This window comes from Drosophila bipectinata, chromosome XL (genome assembly GCF_030179905.1).
Source record: "Drosophila bipectinata strain 14024-0381.07 chromosome XL, DbipHiC1v2, whole genome shotgun sequence".
Lineage (NCBI taxonomy): Eukaryota > Metazoa > Arthropoda > Insecta > Diptera > Drosophilidae > Drosophila > Drosophila bipectinata.
In genome coordinates this window covers 20,413,701-20,438,351 of record NC_091734.1, presented here as the reverse complement: position 1 = coordinate 20,438,351, position 24,651 = coordinate 20,413,701, and the positions used below count along the sequence as shown (strand labels likewise).

At 36.4% G+C, this 24,651-nt stretch overlaps 1 protein-coding gene across 12 annotated transcripts in view; it reads right to left on the bottom strand.

Moving 5' to 3' along the window:
- vap (RAS p21 protein activator vap) overlaps positions 1-24,651 on the bottom strand; it is a 181,580-nt gene that overhangs the window by 147,517 nt on the left and 9,412 nt on the right. For 11 of the 12 annotated variants that reach the window (XR_006246117.2, XM_070279014.1, XM_043211381.2 and 8 more), the window contains exons 2-3: positions 20,360-20,738; positions 11,041-11,154 (exon numbers count right to left, since the gene is read on the bottom strand). Coding sequence is in view for 11 of the 12 variants with exons in the window: in XM_070279014.1 (XP_070135115.1) it covers positions 11,041-11,154; positions 20,360-20,576 (331 nt within the window). In the remaining variant the exon portion in view is untranslated. Of the gene's footprint in view, positions 1-9,568; positions 10,989-11,040; positions 11,155-20,359; positions 20,739-24,651 lie in introns of those variants that run through there. The other variant, XM_017233758.3, reaches the window with a different exon arrangement.

Here is a 24,651-nt window from a genome sequence, read left to right as displayed (position 1 = left end):
AATTAACGTTGGTGTTACGTAACGGCCGTACTTTGTATGTCAAATATGTGTATAAACAGGGACCGTAATAATTATGAGTTTTATTTTAAAAATCACAAAAAATCATTATTCTCTGAGAGAAAAATTAAAATCAGAAATAATCATTATTTTCCGATCGAAAAAAAAAAATTTGTGAATAATCATTATTTTGTATCCCTTTTTTTTCGCTCAAAAATATCACTCAATTCATGATTTCGCGCAAAGTATTCAATTTTTTGTATATTTGACTAGTACCATGAATTTTTCACTAACAGCCTTCATTAAAGTTTAGAAAATATCTTAATTTTTTTTTTTGCTTAAAAAATTCTTTAGGGTCTTAAAGGCTGCGGAGCCGAAATTTTGTTTTCGATTTATTATTTATTTTGTACTTTAAATATAATATAAAAAAAACCTCATTTACAAATTTTCGATTGGCTTTTTCATTTGGCCAAAAAAAAAATTCCACAATATCCGTTTTTTTTTTCTCCTGTTACTCAGATGTCCCCTTTGGACATTTGGACAATTTGCACGTTAAAAACAAATCCCTTGGAAAGCCCGGTTCAGAAAATCATTATAATTTTTATAGATGGCCATGACTGTTTCAAAAAATTATATTCAGTGTTCAAGTTCATACAAATTCTTAAGATAGAGTTTTAAGGGATCGGACCCATGAAATAAGAGACAAAAAGCATGGTCTAAAACCGATCCCCTGCAGCCTAACACAAACAAATAAGTGGTGCGCTTATCGTACTTAAGAAAGGGTCGCATAGCAGGTCAGCGTGCAGTGCGTTGATAAGTAGTTTTAAATAGATTTCAGATTTTCATGTATCTTACTTATAATAGAATTTTACAAAATAAAACCAGTTTCTAAACGGAATTCATTTGGGGCTCTTAACATTAGGAGTTCTTAATTAAACAAAAATAAAAAGCTTAAATAACTATAACAAATTCAATAAACTGTTTGTGGACTTTTCCTTTTTTCAAAATAAAAATATGGTATGCTGTACTAGTTGCAATAAGAACTAAAAAATCTTCCATACAAAAATTTTTTTCTTTGATTTATAGAAGTGGTTCTACGATAAATGATCCCAACTTTTAGTGGTACGAAGGGGGGATAGTGTAAAAATCATTGTACTAAGTGGTACCTGCATATGGGCAAATCCCAGAAACAGTCCACCAGCGACCAATTTTTAAATATCACATTTTGTAATTTTTCTTTATATGAAACATAAAGGTAGATATCGAATTTTAAGAATTTAAAGCAAAAAAGAAATTTCGATCATTATAAATGCACAAATTTTTATCAAACCTAACCCAACCACTTTGTGTGCACTTTTCTGACAAAAGTTAACATTTTTCAAAATTCCAAATTTGACATTAATGTTAAGAGGACCCCTCCATTCTCGATTTTAAATTTTGACGATTTTTATTGGGCTGGCAAATGAACATAAAATATTTTTTAGGGTTGTAACTGTGCATACATATATTAACACAAAAAAAGGAGAAAAAAAACCATTTTACAAAATTTTTGAAGTGAAACTTCTTTAGGCGCGTCAGGGCAGATTGAAAATAGGCGAGTGAAACAGTAAACCGTCAAATGTCGCTCCTTTCCACTCTCGCCTATTCGCTCTCTCGCATCGCAAGCGCTGAACGATGTGAGAGAGCCACCGAGACACGCCGTCTCTCCCCTTCTCTCTCGAATGCCTTTCTTTCTCTCCTGTTTGCTATATAGCAAACTACCCACGCCGCGCATCATCCGTTCAGTAAGTGTGAAACGAGGTTGGGATATTGCGTTGACCTGTGATTCGCACTGAACGAAGCGATATTCTTAATAGTTTTTAACAATATCGCTAAATCGAAGGAATATACGTATTACGGCATTACGGGCGCAGCCGAAGTTTATATACCCTTGCAGTTAAAACCAGAAAAAAAATATAATCTGTACCAAGTTCCAGCTTTCTATCTTTAAAAACTCGAAAGTTGGTCCATTTACGATCGTTCAGTTATATGGCAGCTATAGGATATAGTCGGCCGATCCCGGTCGTTCCGACTTATATACTGCGTGCAAAGGAAAGAAGGATGTGTGCAAAGTTTCAAGTCGATAGCTTTAAAACTGAGAGACTTGTTTGCGTAGAAATAGACAGACGGACAGACGGACATGCTCATATAAACTCAGGAGGTGATCCTGATCAAGAATATTTATACTTTATAGGGTCGGAGATGTCTCCTTCACTGCGTTGCACACTTTTGGAGAAAATTATAATACCCTCTGCAAGGGTATAAATATATCACATAAATGTACGATGAAATATATCACGAATGGGGGATTTTGAATACATAACCTTGTTAGCGTGTGGGTTTGAATAGAAAATTCCCTAAACTCGTAATTAATACACAGCTGCGCTAAATTGGTTTATCGCGTACTTGTCATCAATACGCTTTTTAATCGGAATATAAAATTAATTGAAAATAAAAACAAATATGGAAACCTGAATTCAACACGAGAGAGGGGGGAGAGATCTAAACTGGGGCTCGCATGCATGGAAAAACCAACTTAGAAGTTTCACTTCTGCGTGCTTGAGTCTGACACACACATTTTTTTTTTTTTTTTTGTTGTTGTTTTTTGCAATCAAAGAAAAGCCCTTTTTGGCGGCGCATGTGATTTGCGCTCACTGGAACATCTGAAACCAAAAATTCCAACGGGATTAGAAAGGGTACATGTTTGGCTCTCGTATGAACCAGGGTTATTAACTTTGCTCAAAAACTAACAAAACGGCGGACCTTTGAAAATTATTTTTTAAAAATTTAGTTTTTTTTAGCCACAAATCAAGCTGAAAAGTAAAGAAGATCTTCACCGATTTGATGTATCCTAGTTCATACCAGAGCTATATATGTATAGAATAACGTGTTAAAATTTGGAACCGATTGGATTAATAGTTTTTGAGTAACCTTATGCGCCAGTCGTAAAAACACTGCTTCGAGAAAAGCGCGCTTAAAGTTTTGAGACGTCTCTCGACGTCTCCTGAGGCTACCACCATAAATCGGCTATATCTTCAATAGTTTTTGAGATTTTCACTTGAAATTTTCAAGTGAAATGAAAAGGGAACATTCTTGAATAGTTAATAGTTCGAATAAAATAAAAAAAAATCGATTTTTTGAAACCGAGAATGGGGGGGGGTCCCCTTAACACAATGAATTGGAGCAATAGTAGTCTTACTTTTGTACTTACTTACTTAACTTTTGTTCTTTAATTTTAGTATTTTAAAAATATTATTTTTCTTTTATAGAAATTTAAATTTTAATTTGAAAGTAGTGCCCTAGCGCTGTAGCGTGCGACACGAAAATAACGTTTTTATTATATAGCTAGTGTGAAAAAAATTTTTTTTTGATTTCACTTAATTTTTAAATCATAATTATATTGTGCTTTTATATACATAAAAAAGTAAAATTATGTATTTAAATAAATATATTTTTTTTGGCACATTTATGCTTGTAGCGTGCGACACTTTTTTAATTCTACCCAAAAACCGTATTCTTATTTCATCACACTTTGCTTGCTTATTCACGTACTGTTAAGAAGAACATCAGATTTGAAGATTAAATACATAAATGAGAGCATCCATTGGAGATTGTTATCTGTTATTAAATTGTTTCCGAAAAGAATTCAATGTTTCCCACTTTGAGTAGAATTTCTTTGCAACCTCTCAACCTTGACGGAAGCCTTGACAGGCTCTGTTGACGGAATTTTATAAAAAGAAAAGTTTGGCAAATGGTCAAATGTAAGAATTTCATTTTAAACAACGCCCTTAACTGCTTTGAATTGGCCGGGAAAAATATACCTAGCATTTACATTTTGTATGCACTTACATTCGAAATACCACAAATTCGCTGCTGGAGAGATGGGATCACTTATCGAACATACCGAGAATTTTTTTTTTTTTTTATTTAACGTTGCTTTTATTTCTTGAATCTTCTCTTTGCGAGACTAACAAGAGGTGTATCAAATCTTATATTTTTAACTTAACTAACAGTCATATTGACTGATACGGAGTTAGACGGCCCTAAAAATAGATTGCTGGGTTGGGAGGTCGTTGCGTCTAAGGCGGGATACGCTAGAAACCCGAGTCAATCCCCAAGCGAGGAAATTTGGGTGCGAAGACAGTTTTTCTTTGTATGACTCTTTTTGCTTCTGGATTTCGTCTTTCACTGCGAGGATGCCCAGATCCCGGTGGATGTTTTCGTTGCGAACATACCAAGGTGCCCCTGTGATAGTTCTCAGGATTTTTGATTGTGCGCGCTGTATGATGTCTATGTTGCTGCTGCTCGCGTTCCCCCACAGCTGGGAGCCATACGTCCAGATTGGCTTTAGGACTGAATTGTACAGTAGTAACTTGTAGTCCAGGCACAGTGGCGATCGTGAGTTTATGATCCAGTGGAGGCTGCTGGCTTTCAGTTTTAGATGCATCTTTTTGCATTCGATGTGCTTACGCCAGGTAAGTCGTCTATCAAGGTGAACGCCAAGGTACGTTACGTCGTTAGCTTGAGGGATCTGCATACCGTTTAGTAAAAGCGGAGGGCATGTTTGTCTATTAAGAGTAAACGTTATATGTTTACACTTTTGTTCGTTTATTTTAATGCGCCAGTCGGACAGCCACCTTTCCACTATTGTGAGATGATTAGCCAGTTGGGTTGTTGCCTGCGTTGGGCATCTGGAGCGTCTAAGAATAGCGGTATCATCGGCGAACGTTGACGTTGTGAGTTGTGCGCTCGTAGGAATATCCGCAGTATACAAAACATATAGACACGGCCCGAGTGCGCTTCCTTGTGGAACTCCAGCTTCGATGGTGTAGTCGCCCGAAGTAGCTGCGTTGCATCTCACTGAGAATACCCTATTGAAGAGGTATGATTCCAGTAGCTTGTGGGTGTATGTTGGCAAATACGTTTTAATTTTGTGCATGAGTCCGATGAGCCAAACTCGGTCGAAAGCTTGAGATACGTCGAGGAAAATAGCGCTGCAGTATTCTCGTTGTTCGAAGGCTGAGCGTATTTCGGATGTTAATCTGTTCACTTGTTCGATGGTTCCATGGTTTCTTCGAAAGCCAAATTGGTGTGCCGGGATGATATTGCAAGCTTCCAGATGTGGTATTATGCGAGTTAACAAGCATTTTTCAAACAGTTTAGACAAACAAGATAGAAGGCTTATTGGTCTGTATGATGACGGAATTGTGTGGTCTTTTCCAGGCTTCGGTATCATTATAATAATGGATTTCTTCCACTTTTTTGGGAAATAGCCAAGATTAATGATTCCATTAAATAGTTTGCAGACGACCTCTATAGCGCATTTTGGAAGTTCGATCAGCATCTTTGGGGTCAATAGGTCACCACCGGGAGCCTTTTTTGGTTTTAGCCCTCTTATGACTTTTTCGATTTCGTTCGGCCGGAATGGAGGTGCGGCTGGCTGAGGGGAGGACTCTGGCTGAATTACTGGCAGGAGGAATGAATTTGAGGCTGGGTTTGGCTGGAAGACACTTTGGAGATGTGTGGCGAATGTTTCAGCTCGGTCTTCGTTGCTGCGAGCCCAGCATCCCGAAGAGTTTCTTATCGGGGTGGTCGTTTCAATTGGGGCACTAAGATTTGGGTGGGCCCTCCACAGGGGGTACTTTGTGCTTGTTGGCGAGAGATTCTGGATGTACCTCAGCTGTGCAGTTTCTTCCTGTTGGTGAAGAGCCTGGTCGAGTGATCGGGTTGCTTCCTTAAGGCGTTGTTTTGAAGCTGGTGATCTGCTGTTTTGCCAATCACGACGCGTGCGCCTCTTTTCTCGCACGAGCTGTTCGATTTGCTGATTAGATTTGAAGTGTTTGTTTTGGTCTACTTCTTTCCTATGAGGAGTAGAGATTTTAGCTGCCGCAACGAGTACTTCTTCCAGGGCGCTCGTAGTGTAGTCGATGTCCGATTCCATGTTAAAATCCGGGGCGAGTTCTATGTGGGCACTCACGTACTTTTTGTATTTTAGCCAGTTTGTTTTTGTCGTCGTCAGACTGAAGGGGTGTTCGGTTATTTCTGGGCTTTGAAGAAGTGTTAGAAGCACAGGCGAGTGGTCTGATGATAAGTCCGAGACTGCTTTGGCACTTATTAGATTGCGAGGTATGTTTTTTGTCACTGCAAAATCAATAAGGTCTGGGAGCTTTCGTGAGTCTGTTGGCCAGTATGTGGGACTTCCAGGGGAAACGTAGTCCAGTTTATTTTTCACATTTATAATTGCATTGTACAATTGTCTTCCTTTGGGAGTCACTAGACGTGATCCCCAGTGCGTATGTTTGGCGTTGTAGTCTCCTGCGGCTATAAATCGATCCCCAAGTGAATTGTAGAAGTCCATAAATTGTCCTTCCGAGATTGAGAAGCGAGGAGGGCAGTAAACGGCAGCAATTGAAAGGATTCCGTTGCTTGACTGAATTTGTATCGATGTGGCCTGCAAGAAGTTTGTTGCAAACCTTTTGTGAAAATGGTGTTTAATTCGTTCTCTGATTAGAACTCTGGTTCTGCCGTGGGCATTCACATCCAGATGATCTGTGCGGTAGATTGTGTAGCCTCTTATATGAAAGTTGTATTTGCTTGTAAGATGCGTTTCCACCAGTAGCATAACGTCAATATGGTTTTCGGTCAAGAATTGTGACAATTCTAGTTTATGCCGTGAGACACCATTGGCGTTCCACATTGATATTCGTAGCGCCTGCATAGATTATTTGGACTGTTGTGCTACGAGCAGCTGTATCACCATGTTCTGGTTTTGAACAAGCGTTTGCATGGTCGTTTTCATGAATGACATAAGCTCCATCATACTTTGTTGGAGGGTAAGCATCATAGTTTCCGTTTTGCTGTGTGGCTGTTCTGGGGCCTGTTGAGCGCTTTGAGAGTTAGGCTGAATTGGAATTTCCCTTCCAGATCGTAGAGCATCGGCATAGGAGAAGCCGTTGGTGGTGTTTAGTGGACCGAATGAGGATCTCGCAGCTTTGGCGAAGAAGACGTCTGGCGTGGTTTTTGACGAAACGTACGCATTTTGTGGATTTTGGTTGCGCGTTGCGGTCGCTTGACGCATGCGATTCTTTAACTCCTTATACACAATACATCCTCTATAGTTTGCCGTATGGCTGCCTCCGCAGTTTCCACATTTCTTCACGGTACTGTCCTTGTTTGTAGTGCAGCAAGCGGACTTGTGGGCGTCCCCGCAGACTACACAGACAGCCCGAAGTGTGCAGTAAGACCTTGTGTGTCCATACTCTTGACAATTAGTGCATTGCACTGGACCGTTACGTTTATGTGGCTCTTCAACAGTGATTTTCCGATGCAAAAGATATTGCAGGTTGTAGATTGGGTGGACTTCGTTCTTCTTCAGCGACCTGCTTTCAGGCTCGAGCTCGACCTTGAAGAGGGGTTGTGGCTTTTTATCTTTATTTAGAATGTTAATAACATTCTTGGCGGCGAAGCCCTTTTCTTTAAGGGCGGTTTTTATTTCCTCGGCGGTAACATCAGGTTCTATTCCCTTTACTACCACTTGTAGGCCCTTACTGCTTTTCAGCTGGTACGTGTAATAGTTTTTCTGTACAGTGTCCAGATATTTTGACACTATTCGGAAGTGCTCTTCAGTCTTGGTTTGCACCTTTGTTTCATGGATGTTCCCTTTGATAAGCGGAACAACATGAAAGTTTTCACCGTTCCCGATCAACGACGCAATTTTGTTGACCAGGGCACTCGAGCTTTTTTCCCTAATATAGATTGGAGGGGGCTTGGGTTTTTTTGCGTTGTCTTGGGCTGGTTGGTTTTCCTCAGCCTCCGCCAGTAGGGCAAATCTGTTAGTAGTGGATCTGTCTGGTTCATTATCGTTATTCAGGACACGGTTAATTTTTGTTTTGTTGCCTGCCGGATTACTCTGCGGGCTAAGCTTGCGCTTAATTTGGATGTAGCGATCCATTCCAGTCTGTGTGGCCGTTGCCGCTTTGGCACTTTTCGAGGTTGTTGTTTTTGTACTCGCTGTAGTCGTTGACGTCGTGGTACTTTGAGTTGCAGGGGTTTTCGCTGTTGTTGCAGAAGTTGTAGCGCTGCTTGTTGTTGGTGCGAAATTTGTTTCCGATATTGGAGGGGGGGTTTTACACTGCGAACTCCATGACGCGGGAGTCGGAGTGAGCAGAGCGGGTGAGCAAGACCGTGCCCTTTGGGTTTCAGCGGTCAGTAAAGCCGGGTTGCTTTTAAGCGCCGATTTTTCCACTTCGGTATCGCGGGTTGAAAAGTAAGAGTAGAAGCCGTTTCTTTGGTTCACTGAACTTCTACGCTCGTTCTTTTGGTCGTTGCTCAATGAGCTCATTGCGTGGTACGTATTTTTTTTTTTTTTTTTTCAATGCACTAGTTTTGGTTTAGCACATTACAACTGTTATAAAAAAAAAAGCTTGTCTGTCGCTTTTAATAAGTTGTATTTCAGTGTCTTTTCGCTTATATTGGCGAAAATATAAGCGAAGTGAAGTTTTCCCGGAGCTCGGACAAAGCACGTCCGCTCAGTTCGGTAGTTCGATTACGATTGATCCCACTTGATACCGAGAATAAAAAGCAATTATTATTTTGCATCATACATATGAGGAGAATGCATTGTTAAGTATAAAAAATTAGGAAAATTAATTTGTAAACATTGACATTTCTTTATATATTATATATTGTTGGAAATAAAAATTGTTAATAAATACATAATATAATTGTTTGTAGGGGGGCGTTGCTTCCGCAAAAGACTCCAGAAATGGGGATGAAATGATATGATGGGGGCGTCTTCAGTAATTTCGAAAAGAAAAGCGTTCAGCTTTATTGGCTGCGTACATCGAATTAAAAACTTAACTTAGAAAGAAAACAAGGCAAATGTAATAGAAAAAATACGATCGACGACGGCCGACGAAGGAGCGAGAGCGCAAAGAGGGGCGAGCGCGGATGCGCTCTTCAGCGCGGGTGCGCTCTTCAATGCTGGTGCGCTCTTGAGCGCGGGTGCGCTCTTAAAGTTGCGGCACAACGGCCCCTCACGTAAACAATAATAATCAAAATAATTGTTAAGCACATTTATGAATATAATATATAATGTTTTGTTTAAATACAAAGATTTTTGTCTTATGTTAATGCCATTGGAAAAAGTGTAGCGTGCGACACGTAGCGTGCGACACAATGGGTTTACGGCTTTGCTAAAAATCTGTAAACATTATTATTTCTTTAACCCCATTATTAACCCTTTTAAAATAAAAAATACTCTTCTTTTTTTTTTCAATGTCGGTTTTTCCTAATTTTTTTTACAAAAAACGAAAAAAGCGATTTTTTTTAAACTAAGCGAAACTGTTGATTTATTTGTATTATAATGCAACAAACACAAATACTCAACAATATACATCTAAATATAATATTTATAATATTTAATATTTATTAATTTTTTTTTACAATAAGCGAAAAAAAGCGATTTTTGTTAAATAAGCGAAATTGTTGATTTATTTGTATTATAATGCAAGAAACACAAAAACTCAACAATATACAACTAAATATAATATTTACCTGTTTTTAAACATTAATTGAATCAATTATACCATTTTTTTTTGTTTTTTTTTATATGTTGGATGAGAAACTGCACAACCAATTCAGATTACCAAATTGGCGAGAAAAGTAATCACCCGTTTGAGTATTGGACAGAATTCTGAGTGACCAACACTTGTTATATAAAAAACGAAAGTTGCTGAACTGCGTCAAAAAGATTTTAGACAGTTTTGTAACGCAGGTTGAAAAATAATTGAATTTAAACGGTATGTTGCAGATATGCATTACGGCCATATAAAGGGTTAAGACCAAACAATCGGTTTTTGTCTTCTAATATTCTTAACTTTCTTTAGGATATTAACTTTCATAGGGTTTATTTTGCATAATTCGCTAAAAATTGCATTTGAAATACAAATTGTGAAAGGAACTTCCACTTTGTGTAGCGTGGGACACGTCACAATTTTATTAATTATTTTCAAAACTGTGACTTGAAACTGTGAAATTGAACCGTATACCCTCCGAAAGTACTCTCAATTTACTCTAAACACATAACAAAAGTTTATGGTAAATCTTTAAAAAACCCCCCAAAAAATTGATTTTCATTTGCTAAAATCGTGCGAATGCAGCGTGCGACACGTGGGATTTGCCCATATGTGGTTTAGGGAGATATGCAGTCAAATATAAAGAAAATCTAATACACAGCGCGAAATTATATTCTAAGTTATATTTTTGAGCGAAAAAAAATAAAAATAAAAACTAATGATTACATAGTGCGACAGTGATTTGTAACTTATGAAGAGACCTAGTAGAAATTGTTTATTAGGTCGAGTATAGTACAAAACCGTGTTTGAAATATTTCTAACACCCTCAAAATCTTGTTTTATTTATTTATTTATTTAAGAAATTTATTCTAATTTATTTTGATTTTTATTTATTTTATTTTTATTATAATATTTTTATGTTTTGTTTTGTATTTTTTCGCTCAGAGAATAATCATTATTTTGTGATTCTTAAAATACAGATCATAACAATAATCATTATTTACGATCCCTGGTATAAAGTTTAAAATGAGTCGGTCATGTAGTTTTGAAATGACAGTGAGCACAGACTTTGAAAAACTAGTTTTGAGAAAAGTACTGTTAGAGTTGGAGTGTTGCCAGGAGATCAATAAAACAATGACCTTACGAATATTGCTTCTATTGACATACAATTTGAAGGACATATTCTTAAAATGTTAAACCATTAAATAAAAAAAGCAAAAAAAAATAAATCGATTTTTTGAAATTAATTGTTCTAAAATTTCCAACCCAGTCCCCGGGTCTCTAAAATAATTCATGCATATGTTGTATAACGGCACTAAGTTACTCTTAAAAAGTAGTTGTGTGGCCGAGCCGTCAATAGTTGTTATAGAATATTTTCTATAGATGATAAAAAGAAAAGATTTAAATTTTAGATATAAAGTGTACTAACCCAAATAACTTCCTAATTTACTGCTTCCTCGCAATCGCAATTCTGCTGAGTACCGATCCAGGCGTCCGTGGTACCATTCACTTTCAGGCGGTGCAATGATTGCCGGTCTTTCACCTTATAAAAATAATTCAAGGAGAAAAAAAAATTAGAAAAATAAATCATTAAATTGTACAAGAGTTATTTAAAATGCCAAAGCTTATACTCGTATAACTGTGCTGTCAAATATATCAAGGTACAAAATGAAATGAAATGAATGAATGTAGTATAAATAAATGTACTACAAATGAAATAATATTTTTTATAAAAAAAATTTAATATGAAGTGATACTAACATCTCCTACCCTATAAAGTATATATGTACATATATATTCGGGCATTGCCAGAAACAGGTCAACCAAGACTGGAAAATTGAATGTTGAAAAATGCAACTTTTTTGTTTCCAAAAAAAGATCCAAAAAAAATATATTATAAACATTATCCACACGTTCAAAATACAGTGATTTTATAAGTTGTTTTTATGGTTTTTTTTAAAAACCTTACCTTTAAGCCACAAGACTGCTCTAACTGCACAAAATCGCAGACATGGAAATATTAGCTACGGAACACAAAACACTTAACTTCTCGAAAGGAGTTATCTACAGTAACAACCTCAGATACATTAATGAAGAGACTATCCTTCAAGTAACTTCAAGTATCCACAAAAAGTAACTGAAGTGAAAAAATCATGAATATGTCAAGGTACAAATGAAATAATATTTTTCATAAAACAAGAAAGGCAAGCTAACTTCGGGCGGAGCCGAACTTGATATACCCTTGCAGTTAAAACCGAATATATATCACAAACGTCGGATATAGTTGGCCGATCCTTATGAGAATATGATAATATAACCCAATTTATTATAATACAGGGTGACAATAAATAACCCGGACAAACTTTAAAGCAATCTATTATAAATGTATTATGATGCAGCCCTTAAATAAAAAGCATTTATCGATAGCTTGTACTTTTCTGAAACAAATATATTTACATTTTTGTGATTCCCATCCATTTGATATTTCTTTCGGGATGTTTAACAATCGTTGTGAAATTTTAAAACTGTTTCAACAAGGAAATCGCCAATGCGACATTGTTCGTTTGCTTGGAATACCAAAACAAACGGTCTCTGACGCTATCCGGCGATTTAATGAGCTTGGCCATGAAGGTGACCGTCCCGGACGAGGCAGACCATGTACCGCTAACACTTCCAGAATTCGCCAGATAGTGAAGACGCGGATCACTCGGAATTGCAGAGTCTCGGTCAGAAAAATAGCCCGTAAAATCGGAGTGAATCGAGAAAGTATTCGGTAGATAGCAAAAAATGAACTTAATCTCCAGCCCTACAAGCTCCAAAAAATGCATCTTCTTACGAATGACAATAAGCGCGTGAGACTCCAAAGATGCCGTCAGCTAAAGCGTCGGGCCGCAGGTCAAAAATGGGAGCGTATTCTTTTCACGGACGAGAAGATATTCACCATCCAAAAGGCGCACAATCACCAAAATGACATAAGCTGGTCTGCTAAAGCTCCAGGTACCTCTGCAATAATCGAGCGCCGTCAATTTGAGCAGTCTTTAATGGTTTGGGGAGGAAAATGCGCCACTGGCAAAACACCCCTTGTTTTCATCGATCAAGGGGTCAAAATCAATCAGGAAGTGTACCGCCGGGACGTTTTGGAAACTGTTGTGCTTCCTTGGGGCCAGCAGCACTTCGGTGATACGGAGTGGACGTTTCAACAGGATTCAGCGTCAGCCCATAGAGCCAAATTGACTCAGGACTGGTGCAAAGCCAATTTCCCGGACTTTATCACATGCAGTGAACGGTCACCTTACTCGCCAGATCTTAATCCGATGGACTATAGTGTGTGGTCTATTTTGGAGTCCAGGGCATGTGCTTAATGCCACATAAGTTTGGAGGCGCTGAAGCAATCATTGCTCCGAGAATGGGATCGATTATCGGAAGAACCTCCTGCGGCCCATTGCGCTAAATTTCCAGAAACGTTTAAGGCTCTGCATCGCAGCCCAAGGAAGCCACTACGAAACCAGCTGAATATAAGTTAACACAATACCTATTTAATAGTTGTGTATCTGCATTTTTTCTCAAATACAGTTCCTTAAAAAGTTATGATCAAAAATGTTTGTCCGGGTTATTTATTGTCACCCTGTATAAAATCTAAAAAAAATTCCCAAACTTCTATCTTCAAAAGTACCAAAGTTGGTATTTCTACCAAAAACCATTTCCGATCATTCAGTTATATGGCAGCTATAAGATATAGTCGACCGCTCGTTATGAAATTTAGTAGGTCGGGTTAACTAACCAAAAATAGGATCTGTACTAAGTTGCAGATTTCTATCTTCAAAACACGAAAGTTGGGTCATTTCCGATCGTTCAGTTATATGGCAGCTATGGGATATAGTCGGCCGATCCTTATGCAATTTTGCATGTCGTATTAATATGCCAAAAATAGTTCTCCTGTAAAATTTGAACTCTCTAACTCTAAAAACACAAAAGTTATACCATTTCCTATCAATCAGTTATATGGCAGCTATAGGATATAGTCGGCCGATCCCGGTCGTTCCGACTTATATACTGCGTGCAAAAGAAAGAAGGGTGTGTGCAAAGTTTTAAGTCGATAGCTTTAAAACTGAGAGACTAGTTTGCGTAAAAACAGACAGACGGACAGACAGATGGACAGCCGGACATGCTCATATCAACTCAGGAGGTGATCCTGATCAAGAATATATATACTTTATAGGGTCGGAGATGTCTCCTTCACTGCGTTTCACACTTTTGGACAAAATTATAATACCCTCTACTCTCCAACTGCAAAATTTTGTAAAAGCATTATATCCACTTCACAGCATGGTTTTGTCAAGCATCGCTCTACCACAACTAACCTTCTTGAACTCACTTCGTTTATCCCCAGAGGTTTTCTGAGCCGCATGCAAACTGATGTGCTGACTGACTTTAGCAAAGCGTTTGATTCTGTGAACCACCATCTCCTCCTTCATAAGCTGTGTCTTATGGGGTTTTCCCCACAAATAGTACAATGACCCCCATTGACCCCCTATCTATCAAACCGCACGCAGCGTGTTTTGTTTAAAAACTTAACATCAAAGATTATAAACGTTTTATCTGGTGTCCCACAAGGTAGTCACTTAGGACCTTTTCTGTTTGTTCTTTTTGTTAAAGATTTACCTAGTGTTGTAAACTATGCTACTACATTTATGTATGCTGATGATGTCCAGTTATGTCTTTCTTTCTCAGACAATTTCCTTCATAAACACCTACAATTAGACCTTAACGAAGTCTTCTTGTGGTGCTTAAACAATCTCCTTTTACTTAACTGCTCTAAGTGTAAGGTTATGACGTTCAATCGCAGTGTGCCGCACATCGTGTCGTACTCACTCAGCCAGAGGTGTGCTAGCTTTTATCAAACGATGCTCTAAAGAATTTGATGATCCTTTCACAACTAAAACTCTATATGTATCGTTAGTTCGTCCTATCTTGGAATACTGTTTAAGCGTTTGGATTCCGCAATACTTTGTTCATCAACGGAGGATTGAATCTGTCCAAATGCAGTTTCTGTTATTTGCATTAAAAAGCTAAAACTGGGATACTGCCATTTGCCTTCCGTCGTATCATTGCCGGCTAAAACTATTAAACCTACCTCTTTTAAAAGAGCGCCGTACTTGTGCTGGGGTTATGCTACTTCTTGTGCTTATTCTTGGAAAAGTGGACTCACAAGTACTTCTTGAAAAATTAATGTTCTCTGTTTCTATTAGAGTAACTAGATCCTTCCGACCCCTTTATTTACTAATGTCTAGGTCTAATTTCGCCGATCCATTTCACGTTATTTGTAAAAACTATAACTCATTGTCCCATTTATTATCCCCTGAACTATCCCTAGATGTAATTAAATCCAAAATTATAGAATATCTTTTAACTTAATTTATCTTAACTTTTAGTTATAATAATCTAGATTCTAGAATAACAGATCATTGTTAATAAATAATAAATAAAAATAAAAAACAAATTACAAACAACAATACCAACCCCAAATAAAAACCGGCTTATTCAAACTAACATTTGAATCCCACAAACTTCTCGAATTACTCCGAATCGGATATGAAACTGTTCGCGTTCGTGACTACATACCACTCCCGCTACGTTTGCAGAAAGTGCCTTCGCTTCGGACACGCAGCTCCCATATGTAAAAACACAGACAAATCTTCAAACTTCTCGGAAAAGAAATGCCAAAAAGAAAAAAATGCCTCAACTGCGAAAATAATACTGAAATCGATTCCCAACGCACGATTCACAACACGCCCACTCGACCGTAAATGTCAAACATTTCTAAGACAAGAAGAACTCACAGCCATAAAGACTACCGAGAAGGTCGACCATAAAATTTGTTTAAGGATATACTTTAAGCGACATGGATACCAAACTAGAGCCACATATGCAATAATACTGACCAGCACTACAACACAGAACCAAAAAAAATCCCTACAAACAAAATATTGTAGTATTTTGTATTGTAGTACATAACAATATTAATATGTAATATTGTAGTACATAACATATTTTTACAACCTACAAACATCACACAATAAATACCAAATCAACATCCAACAAAACCACAACTGAAGCACCACAATCATCGAAAGGAACACCTCCAAAATCACACACACCAGAAAGAGCAAGACGACATCGAAGTCATGGATGCCGACATCGCAGACACCACACCATACTCATCACAAAGTACAAAGGACCTAACATTAAGAATCTTCTCCAAAAATAAGTCAAGCTCTCTCTCCACTAACTTTAAACCGTCCAAATCAATAACTAAACCTTCAACCAAAAACAAAAACATCAATAACAGCGACAGTGAATCCATATAAAATCCATTAAGGAAGGGGTAAGGTATTAAATTTTTTTGTTTTAAATTTTTTTTTATTTTTTAAATTGAATGCATAATATCTGAATATCTGAAGAACATTGTGTCAAAATTTTAAGTCAATTAAAGCAAAATTGACGAAGTTATTAGTTATTGACGAAGTTGCTTATAAACGTTTTACACTGGATTTTTTTGTGTTTAAAACTTCAAAGCGTTTTTCCCACAACTCACGTTTTCAAAGTCGGTACCCCTCATAACGTCAAAACTACTGCACCGATCTTTTTGAAATTTTAAACACCATTTCTGTACATATTTTACGAGGTAACGCTGTCAAGTTTTTTTGTTCATAATTTTGATTTCGCAATGACAAATTAACCGATTTTTTTCCCAAAAAATTGAGTTTTTCACTTAAAAGTCTTCGAAAAAATTAAAAAATTGCAATTTTCAAAAAACCTTTACAGCGTTACCTGGGGCGAACTATTATCTAACGAATAAACTTTCATTTTTGGATTACAAATGATCCAGCACCGAGTTATGAAGGGCACCGCAATTCAACTTTATTCCCCCAAAAAATTCATTGACACATCCCAATCCCATCCCGACACATCCCACATCCTACGACAAATCACCAACACATTTTTCAATACACACACATACCCTTTTCCCATAGAAGGGGAAATTACACAATGATCTTCACGGTAGCGACCACTTCTCAATAATCATTTCCCTTTTTCCAACAAAGTGAATAAATTCAACAGACCTTTTTATACTTTTGCAGAGGGTATTATAATTTTGGTCAAAAGTGTGCAACGCAGTGAAGTCTTTATAGGGTCGGAGACCCTATAAAGTATATATATTCTAGATCAGGATCACCTCCTCAATTGAGCATGTCCGTCTGTCCGTCTGTCTGTTTCTACGCAAACTAGTCTCTCAGTTTTAAAGCTATCGTCTTGAAACTTTGCACACACCCTTCTTTCCTTTGCACGCAGTAAATAAGTCGGAACGACCGGGATTGGCCGACTATATCCTATAGCTGCCATATAACTGATTAATTAAGTGTAAACAATGTTTTGTATATATATATTTTAAGTAAATCATTAAAAATCAATATACTGAGATAGGAACAGGGTAAATTTCAGTCGGAGTCACTTAAAACGTTGATTGCTTTTAGTTTAGGTTGTTCTGCATGTGAATTGTCCTTGCACACCTTCCTTAGGGGAAGGCACAAATCTTGCCTTTTCTATTTATATGAATTTATTTAAGGGTGTAGTCTCATGTGTGAGGTTGAAAAAATCGATTTTTTTCACATATTTCGAAAGTACTGTTTATTGAGAATGTACTGTTGAAGTTTCAAATAAAAATATGAAATAATCACATACAGCCCATAATCGATAGCGCGCCAACACCGAATAGTATGAGTTACTCGGTGGCGTTAAACCTTTAAACGCGTTTTTCTCGGAACGACATTTTTGTGTGCGGCGCAGGTGATTCACAAAATTCTATGGTACCGATCTAGCTGAAGTGTTCTGGATATGTTGTTCTAAAAAGTAACACTTCTGTCCCGTACTAAAATAATTTATTTTTAATAATTAGTTTTTTATTTATCATTAATTTAAAACAAATTTTGTTAATTATTTAAAAAAATTTTTTTTGTGAGTTTGCCATTTTGTTGTTTATTGATAAAAATATTTCATTCTAGTGCGGGACTTTGTGGGAATTTGTTGCAGTTTTTTTTTTCAATTTTTTGAAATTTTCTAGCAGTCGAAATCACCTGCCTACCACTTTTTTTAGATGCATACTGTGGCATGCTATCATTTTACTGCTAACACCTAATCTTATTCCTAAATAAATTTAAAATTTATGCTGAAATATTAAAAATTTTATATAATTTCTTTCGTCATTTCCCAATAACGAATACCCGAACTTTGTTAGGCTAGACCATGATACAATTCTACAATATCATGGGTTAGACAGCCTGAAAAGTTAGAAAGATCAAAATTTTGTGCGCTGGCTTCGAAACGAAATCGCACGCACACATACACCCGTGTATGTGAATGTGTGACACGCATACATACAAAGATCAATCCAAACGCAGCCCAACCTTCTTCATCGCGCTCCTTTCACAGACTGAGAAACAGAAAGCATTCAATGAGAGTATGAGCGTAAGATGAAGTAACGCTAAGCGTTAGAAAGAGAGTAAGAACTCGCTCTGGGGCCTGCTGGAGTCTGTCGCAAAAAATTATTGCGTCCATTTTCGTTATATGATGGGTTGTCTATATGCTGTATGGTTAGTGGTATAATATAGTCAGGAAACTCGACATAGCCGTCTTTTCTTGTTTCTATTGTGTTCCCAAGGCAAGAGAAGAGTGAGATGTGGAAACTATTTAGTGGTTGGTCAGCTTAAAGTAGGTCATCTGAGTAGTCTTGAAAAAATCGAAAATTTATTTTTTAGCTTAAAAAATTCTTTAGGGTCTTAAAAATAACATATCAAAAGATAGAGTCCGGCAAAAGTGTCTAATGTCGAAATTTTCCATTCTGCGGCGATGCCTCATAGGTCCTTAAATGACCTTAAAAGGTCATCCCACAGTACTTAAAATTTTAAACGCGTTTTTTTCGAAATCGTTTTTTTTAGACGGCTGGAAACATAACTCGAACAACTCTTAACCTATCGATCTGAGATTTTGACAGTATATTATACCCTTGTCTATAGACACACATAGGATTTTTTTTTATAGTGCTTACTTTTTTTTTCATTCAACAATTTTGTGACGTTTTTTTTTGTGAAAATGTTAATTTTTTTTCAATCACTCACCATTTTGAAAAAAATTAATATATCGCAAAAATCCTACATGTGTCGATAGCTGTTAATGTATAGAAACTAATCAAATTTGATTTTTCGTTCTACATCAAAAATTAATGACATTAGCTTACCGGCCATGAACCCCCTTTAAAAAAAATAGGGCCTACGAATAAGGGCTGCAGGGCCGCCATTTTGTTTTCGATTTATTAAAAAAAAATTTTATTGTGTACTTTAAATATAATATAATAAAACCTCATTTACAAATTTTCGATTAGCTGTTTTGATTTGGCCAAAAAAAATTCCGGAAAATCTGTTTTTTTTTGGCTTGTTACTCAGATGTCCCTCCTTAAGGGGTTATATACCTTTTTTATTTTCAAAAAATCTAAAATTTTTTATTGCTTTATCTTGAAGATCAACTCCTTGAGAACATTTTCCCAAATTTTCATAGGGATTCGAGCAGTAGAAAAAAAGTTACAGCGCTCCTAACCGCGCGCCTTGTCGCGGCCTTGCACTGAACTTGAAACTTTAAACGCGAATATCTCGAAATGGTGTTTCTTAAAAAATGACTTTGCGGTGACATGGATTGGCGGAAAACTACTGAACCGATTTACTTCAAATTTTTTTTTAAATGTTCGTAATGAAATTCTTCTGTGCTTGAACGATCGACTTTTCACGCACAAACTTTTTTTTCGCCGAAATGAATTTTTTAGTGAAATTTCTAGAGGCCAAAAAGTTCATTTTTAGCATAAAACTTTTAAAAATTTTAAAATCGAGCGTTCAAGCACAAGGAATTACACTAAACTAATGCAATTTTTTTACTTTTATGGTTTCATTTGACCTGTTCGACCTGGGGAACTGTCACCGCAAGGCTCTAAAAAAAAAAAAAGACCTCTGAGGGAAACAGCCACCCATTAAAAACTATTTAATATTTTTCCACCAAATTTTGCACAAACATTGTTAATAAAGTGTACTATCAAAAAATTAAAACATCCGTGTAATTAATTAATTGCTAAATACCTAAAACAAAATCCGAACTTTCCTCTTTTTCTTCGACAAAGAAGGTATATAACCTCTTAAGGGACTTTAATACTTTACTTATACTTATGTTATTACTTATATTACTCTCAAAGGTGACTTCCAGCCTCCATTTTGAGAAAGATTATTGTAGTGGGAGGCACTCCTAAAAAGGTTTGAAATGGTAAAATTGGACTTGTAAATGTAGACCAAAGCTTGCTCTTCGTTCTTAAGCTCCTGGAAGGTGTTCTTTTTTACCAGGAAACCTTGGCTTTGTGTCGTTTTCTATGATTTGCGGGATTTTGCGATTAATTACAGCTCGGATGCATTTTGTGATTTGAATTAGAGTTTTATTTCCACATCAGAGAAAAGTAGTACTAACTTCACTATCGACCACTCTAATTACAACATGGTCTGTTTTGTGTTTTAACGGTGGGGAGATGTGGACTGATGGAAATGGACCATTTTGAGATATATGGGCGATAGGTGGAGAAATAAAATATGATCTACATCTCTGTCTGTCTGTGGTCCAAGTTAGGATTTCTTTCTTATTTTAAATTGCATACATACCATTTAGCATATGAGGTCCATCAAACTCATCTTGATCCAATTCCTGACCCAAATCAGTTAAGTCCATGACACCAGTAGCTCCCACTCCCAATCCGCCAATTCGTCCTAAAGTTGTTAAGTTTCCATCGTCAGAGCATTCCGTTGGAGAGTCTGGTGTGTCTTTCTGAATAACTTCAATACTATTCAGCTGCATAAGGTCTGCCATATTATTAGACATCCTTTGTTAACAAACGCTTGCCAAATATTTTTAGATTGTTCAAGATTAAAGATTTTTTTTACTTTCGGTATTCTCAATAATAAATAGCGTACAATACGGCTCCGTGTTTAATCATCCTTTTCAAATCCCTTAATTAATTGATTTCATGTTTACGACTTCCATCTGTAAGTAATAAAAAAAATCATTCCATTTTCGTTGAGAGCATTTTCGGGTCGAATATAGCACGTGTTTGGAATATTTGTAAGTTGTACCTAAAAAATGGCATCAAAGTTCGAAAAACACGACAAAAATGCAAAAATGCCAGTTTCTGTATAAAAATTCTATTCTTTTTGTTTAAATAAATTGAAGATGTATTTTTTTCAAAAACTACAACGTTAAACTATTAAAAAACGTCGGAAATTGTAAAATTGGTCTAAAATTACGCATTTAGGAATTTGAAAGCTCAAAAAATCCCTTGAATTTAAACCGGAAACACCGGATATAGTTTTTCTATCCTTATAAGAATATTATAATATAACCAATCAACTACAACAAAATATCTAAAAAAAAGACCCAAACTTCTATCTATAAAAATACCAAAGTGGGTATTTTTACCAAATACCATTTCTGATCGTTCAGTTATATGGCAGTTATAAGATATAGTCGGCCGATCGTTATGAAATTTGGTAGGTCGGATCAAATGACTAAAACAGAGGTCGGCACGGCCCTATCTCGGGGGCATAGGAAATTTCTCTGCCCGAGCTCTGCCACACACACACAATATAAATGTGTGAAACGTCATGCTCAAAGCCTACTTTCTGCTATACGTTACTAACACTAATGCGGTAAAATCATATCAATGTATTGGGGTGCCGACCTCTGGACTAAAAATACAATTTTTGACTATATCCTATAGCTGCCATATAACAGTCGGAAATGACTCAACTTTCGTTGTTTTGAAGATATGAGTTGTAGTCGGCCTATCCCGGTCGTTCCGAAGAAGGATGTGTGCAAAGTTTCAAATCGATAGGTTAAAAACTGAGAGACTAGTTCGCGTAGCAACAGACAGACAGACGGATATGGGTATATCAATTCAGGAAATGATCTTGATAAAAAAAAAATATATATATATATATATAGGGTCGGTGATGTCTCCTTAACTGCGTTGCACATTTTTGACCAAAATTATTATTATAATAACCTTTAAAGGCAAGGGTATACAAATAAATAACTTATATATCATATGTTATTTATTGGGAGGGTGATTACGATTTTACCATTTATTTTTTAGCGACCTTCTGCGGGTTTTTTTCCAAAGAATTCCATAGAACTTCTTTGGCAGTTTTTTACAAACATTCCTCAAAAAGTCCTTCTACGAAAGAGTTCTACGAAAAATATATCCCATCCAAATATATCCATGAATTCATGCATCCATGTAGTAATTATCTAGCCCAATGAGGAAAAAATTCTCCAGGTCAGCGATACATAAAACTTCCGAAACCAAAACTCTTCAACGATGTTCATTCTAGGTAATTCCTGAAGAGTAGTGAGCGGGTAGTAGAGAGTTTCTTAATTTGTTTATTTATTAGGCTTTATTAGGCTTAAGTATGTAAAAGTCGCACAGTTGGTCGCAAGCCGACTCTCTCTCGGCTGCTCGACTTCAATAGGCCTCTGTTTACAAAGTTTTAGCTTCGCAATGTCTAGTCGCATAGCATGTCAGTGTGCGTTGATAAGTAGTTTTAAATAGATTTAAGATTTTCATGTATCCTACTTATAAGAGAACTTTACAAAATAAAATCAATTTCCAAAAGGAACTCATTGGAGTAAGACCTATTTATTTAGAGCTCCTCTTAACAGCTGGTCTATCTTGTTGATCATCCAGCTTCATCTGCATGCAGATAAACATTTTATAAAGTTTGAAAATTAAATTCGGACTTTTTATTTACTGTCATCAAACTTCAATGACCAAAAATAAACATTAAACTATGATGCTTCAACCCTAAAATATATATTTAACAGTCTGTTAAATTAAAACAGCTGAAAAAGTGATTATTGGTAACTTGGAAAGGGAATTCGCGGACCAGATCAAGATTCAGGCTTCCAATGTGTTGATTGTTTGGAGCAACAGAAATAGATAGCAATATAAACAAAACAATAAAAAAACCTCAACAATTTTTACAAATCTGTGAGCAAAACATTCAACGCTTATATAAATGTTGATTCGTGAAGTTCGGTTAAGAGCACCAAAGATATTTGCAAATATGTGATTAGGCTGTATTTAGAATTGAATTTTAGTTTCGAAACGCACTTAATTTCCAATTAGATTGGCATTTACTATGACGATCAATAAATCACAAGGCCAGACATTATATGTATGCGGCTTAAATTTGGAAACTCCTTGCTTTTCCCACAGACATCTATATATCGCATGTTCTTGCGTGGGAAAACTATTCAGTTTAGTTTTTCTGGCTCAAAACGGACTAACCAAGAATATTGTATTGTACACCCCATTGCGCTGAGAGATTATTCTTTCTTTTAAGGGGTTACGCCACCCTGAAATTTTCAAAAAATTTCAATTTTTTTTTTACTTAATTTAAAAGACTATATTCTTACGCGTATTTTAAGACGTCCCCGAAGACATCTTGATAATTATGGAAGTTATGTTTATTTGAAGTCGGCACGGCAGGAGGGCACCTAAGACACTTCTTTTTCTTCTTTTGCGTTTTTCTCGAAACCACTTTTTTCAAGACGGTGGGCATGATAACTCAAAAACTGTTCAACCGATTGACTTGAAAATTGAAACACATCTTCTTACATAGATTTTCCACAGAGTGACGTAGGATTTTTTCGATCCAATGGATAGAAATTTTTTTATGCAATTTTTAGTACGACATTTTTTGCCCAAAAAATTGTCAATTTTTGAAGTGCTCTCATTTGCGTAATTTTTTTTTTTTTTCTTAAACGGCTACGTCACTCTGTTCCAAATTTATTACTTTTTAAAAAAAAATGTTGTTTACTTAATTGAGATGAAAATTGACACGTGAATCATGCCCACCATCAAGGAGCACTCCGGAAAAACCCATGATCGCCGATGTTCATATCTCCGCCATTTCGCATAGAAAACAAGTTTTTTTTTAGAATTTATAAAGCTCATTAGTTGTATTGAATAGAAATAAAAGTGGAAAAATCCTATCTCAACTAGTTTAGTCACAAGAAATTCCTGAAAAACCGTCCCGTTTCCACGCGTTCAGGGTGGCGTAACCCCTTAATAAAATATTTATTAGCCAACATAAATTATACTTTAATTATTTGCAACGCCTTCGATTATAAAAACTCCCCGCACATTTATAGTAAATAGGTATTTATTGAAATACTAGCAGTACCCTGCCACGTTTCGCTGTGGCATATTGTTGTTGCACGCATAAAAAATAAGTCAAACAAAAAAGAATAATTTTCAAATTAATTAAATTCTGTAATACTTGTGGGTATACAATATTCTTTGTTTCTCCTCCTTAATCATTCATTATTATTTCTGTATTTTAGTATATAGGTTGCTCTTCACTCAAGCACCTTGTGATACACGACATTTTTTTTTTTATTATCAGGCGCAAAAACAAACAACGCAGATGGTTTTCCGACCCGTGAACATGCCACGTATAATTGACCATGGGAAAAACATGAATGTTCTAGATTTAAACCACAAACTTTTAAGGATTGGGCTTGTGATTTGTTGATTGTCATGGCAAATGCAAGACGTATCGGAAATTGAAGTCTTTTAAATTCAAACGGCATATCGGTTGGGATCATCGGGATCCTCGGAATTAGAACTTCCTCACCTTTGAATTTTCCTATCATTATCGTAGCGTAAATTACATTGTTCATCAATTTACTAACCACCAAACGCGTACCGTTGCAGTTTTGGTTGGTTTATGTTTCGAAGCATGATTACTACGGAGCCAACCTTTAGGCGTAAATTGTGCGGTGGTAAGCCAGGCACGTCCAAAGAGTTTAAAAATTCAATTGGATAGTTGGTGGCTTCATCTTCATTTGTGACGCAGTCAATAGATTTGAATGAATGCATTGTTCCAATGATCTT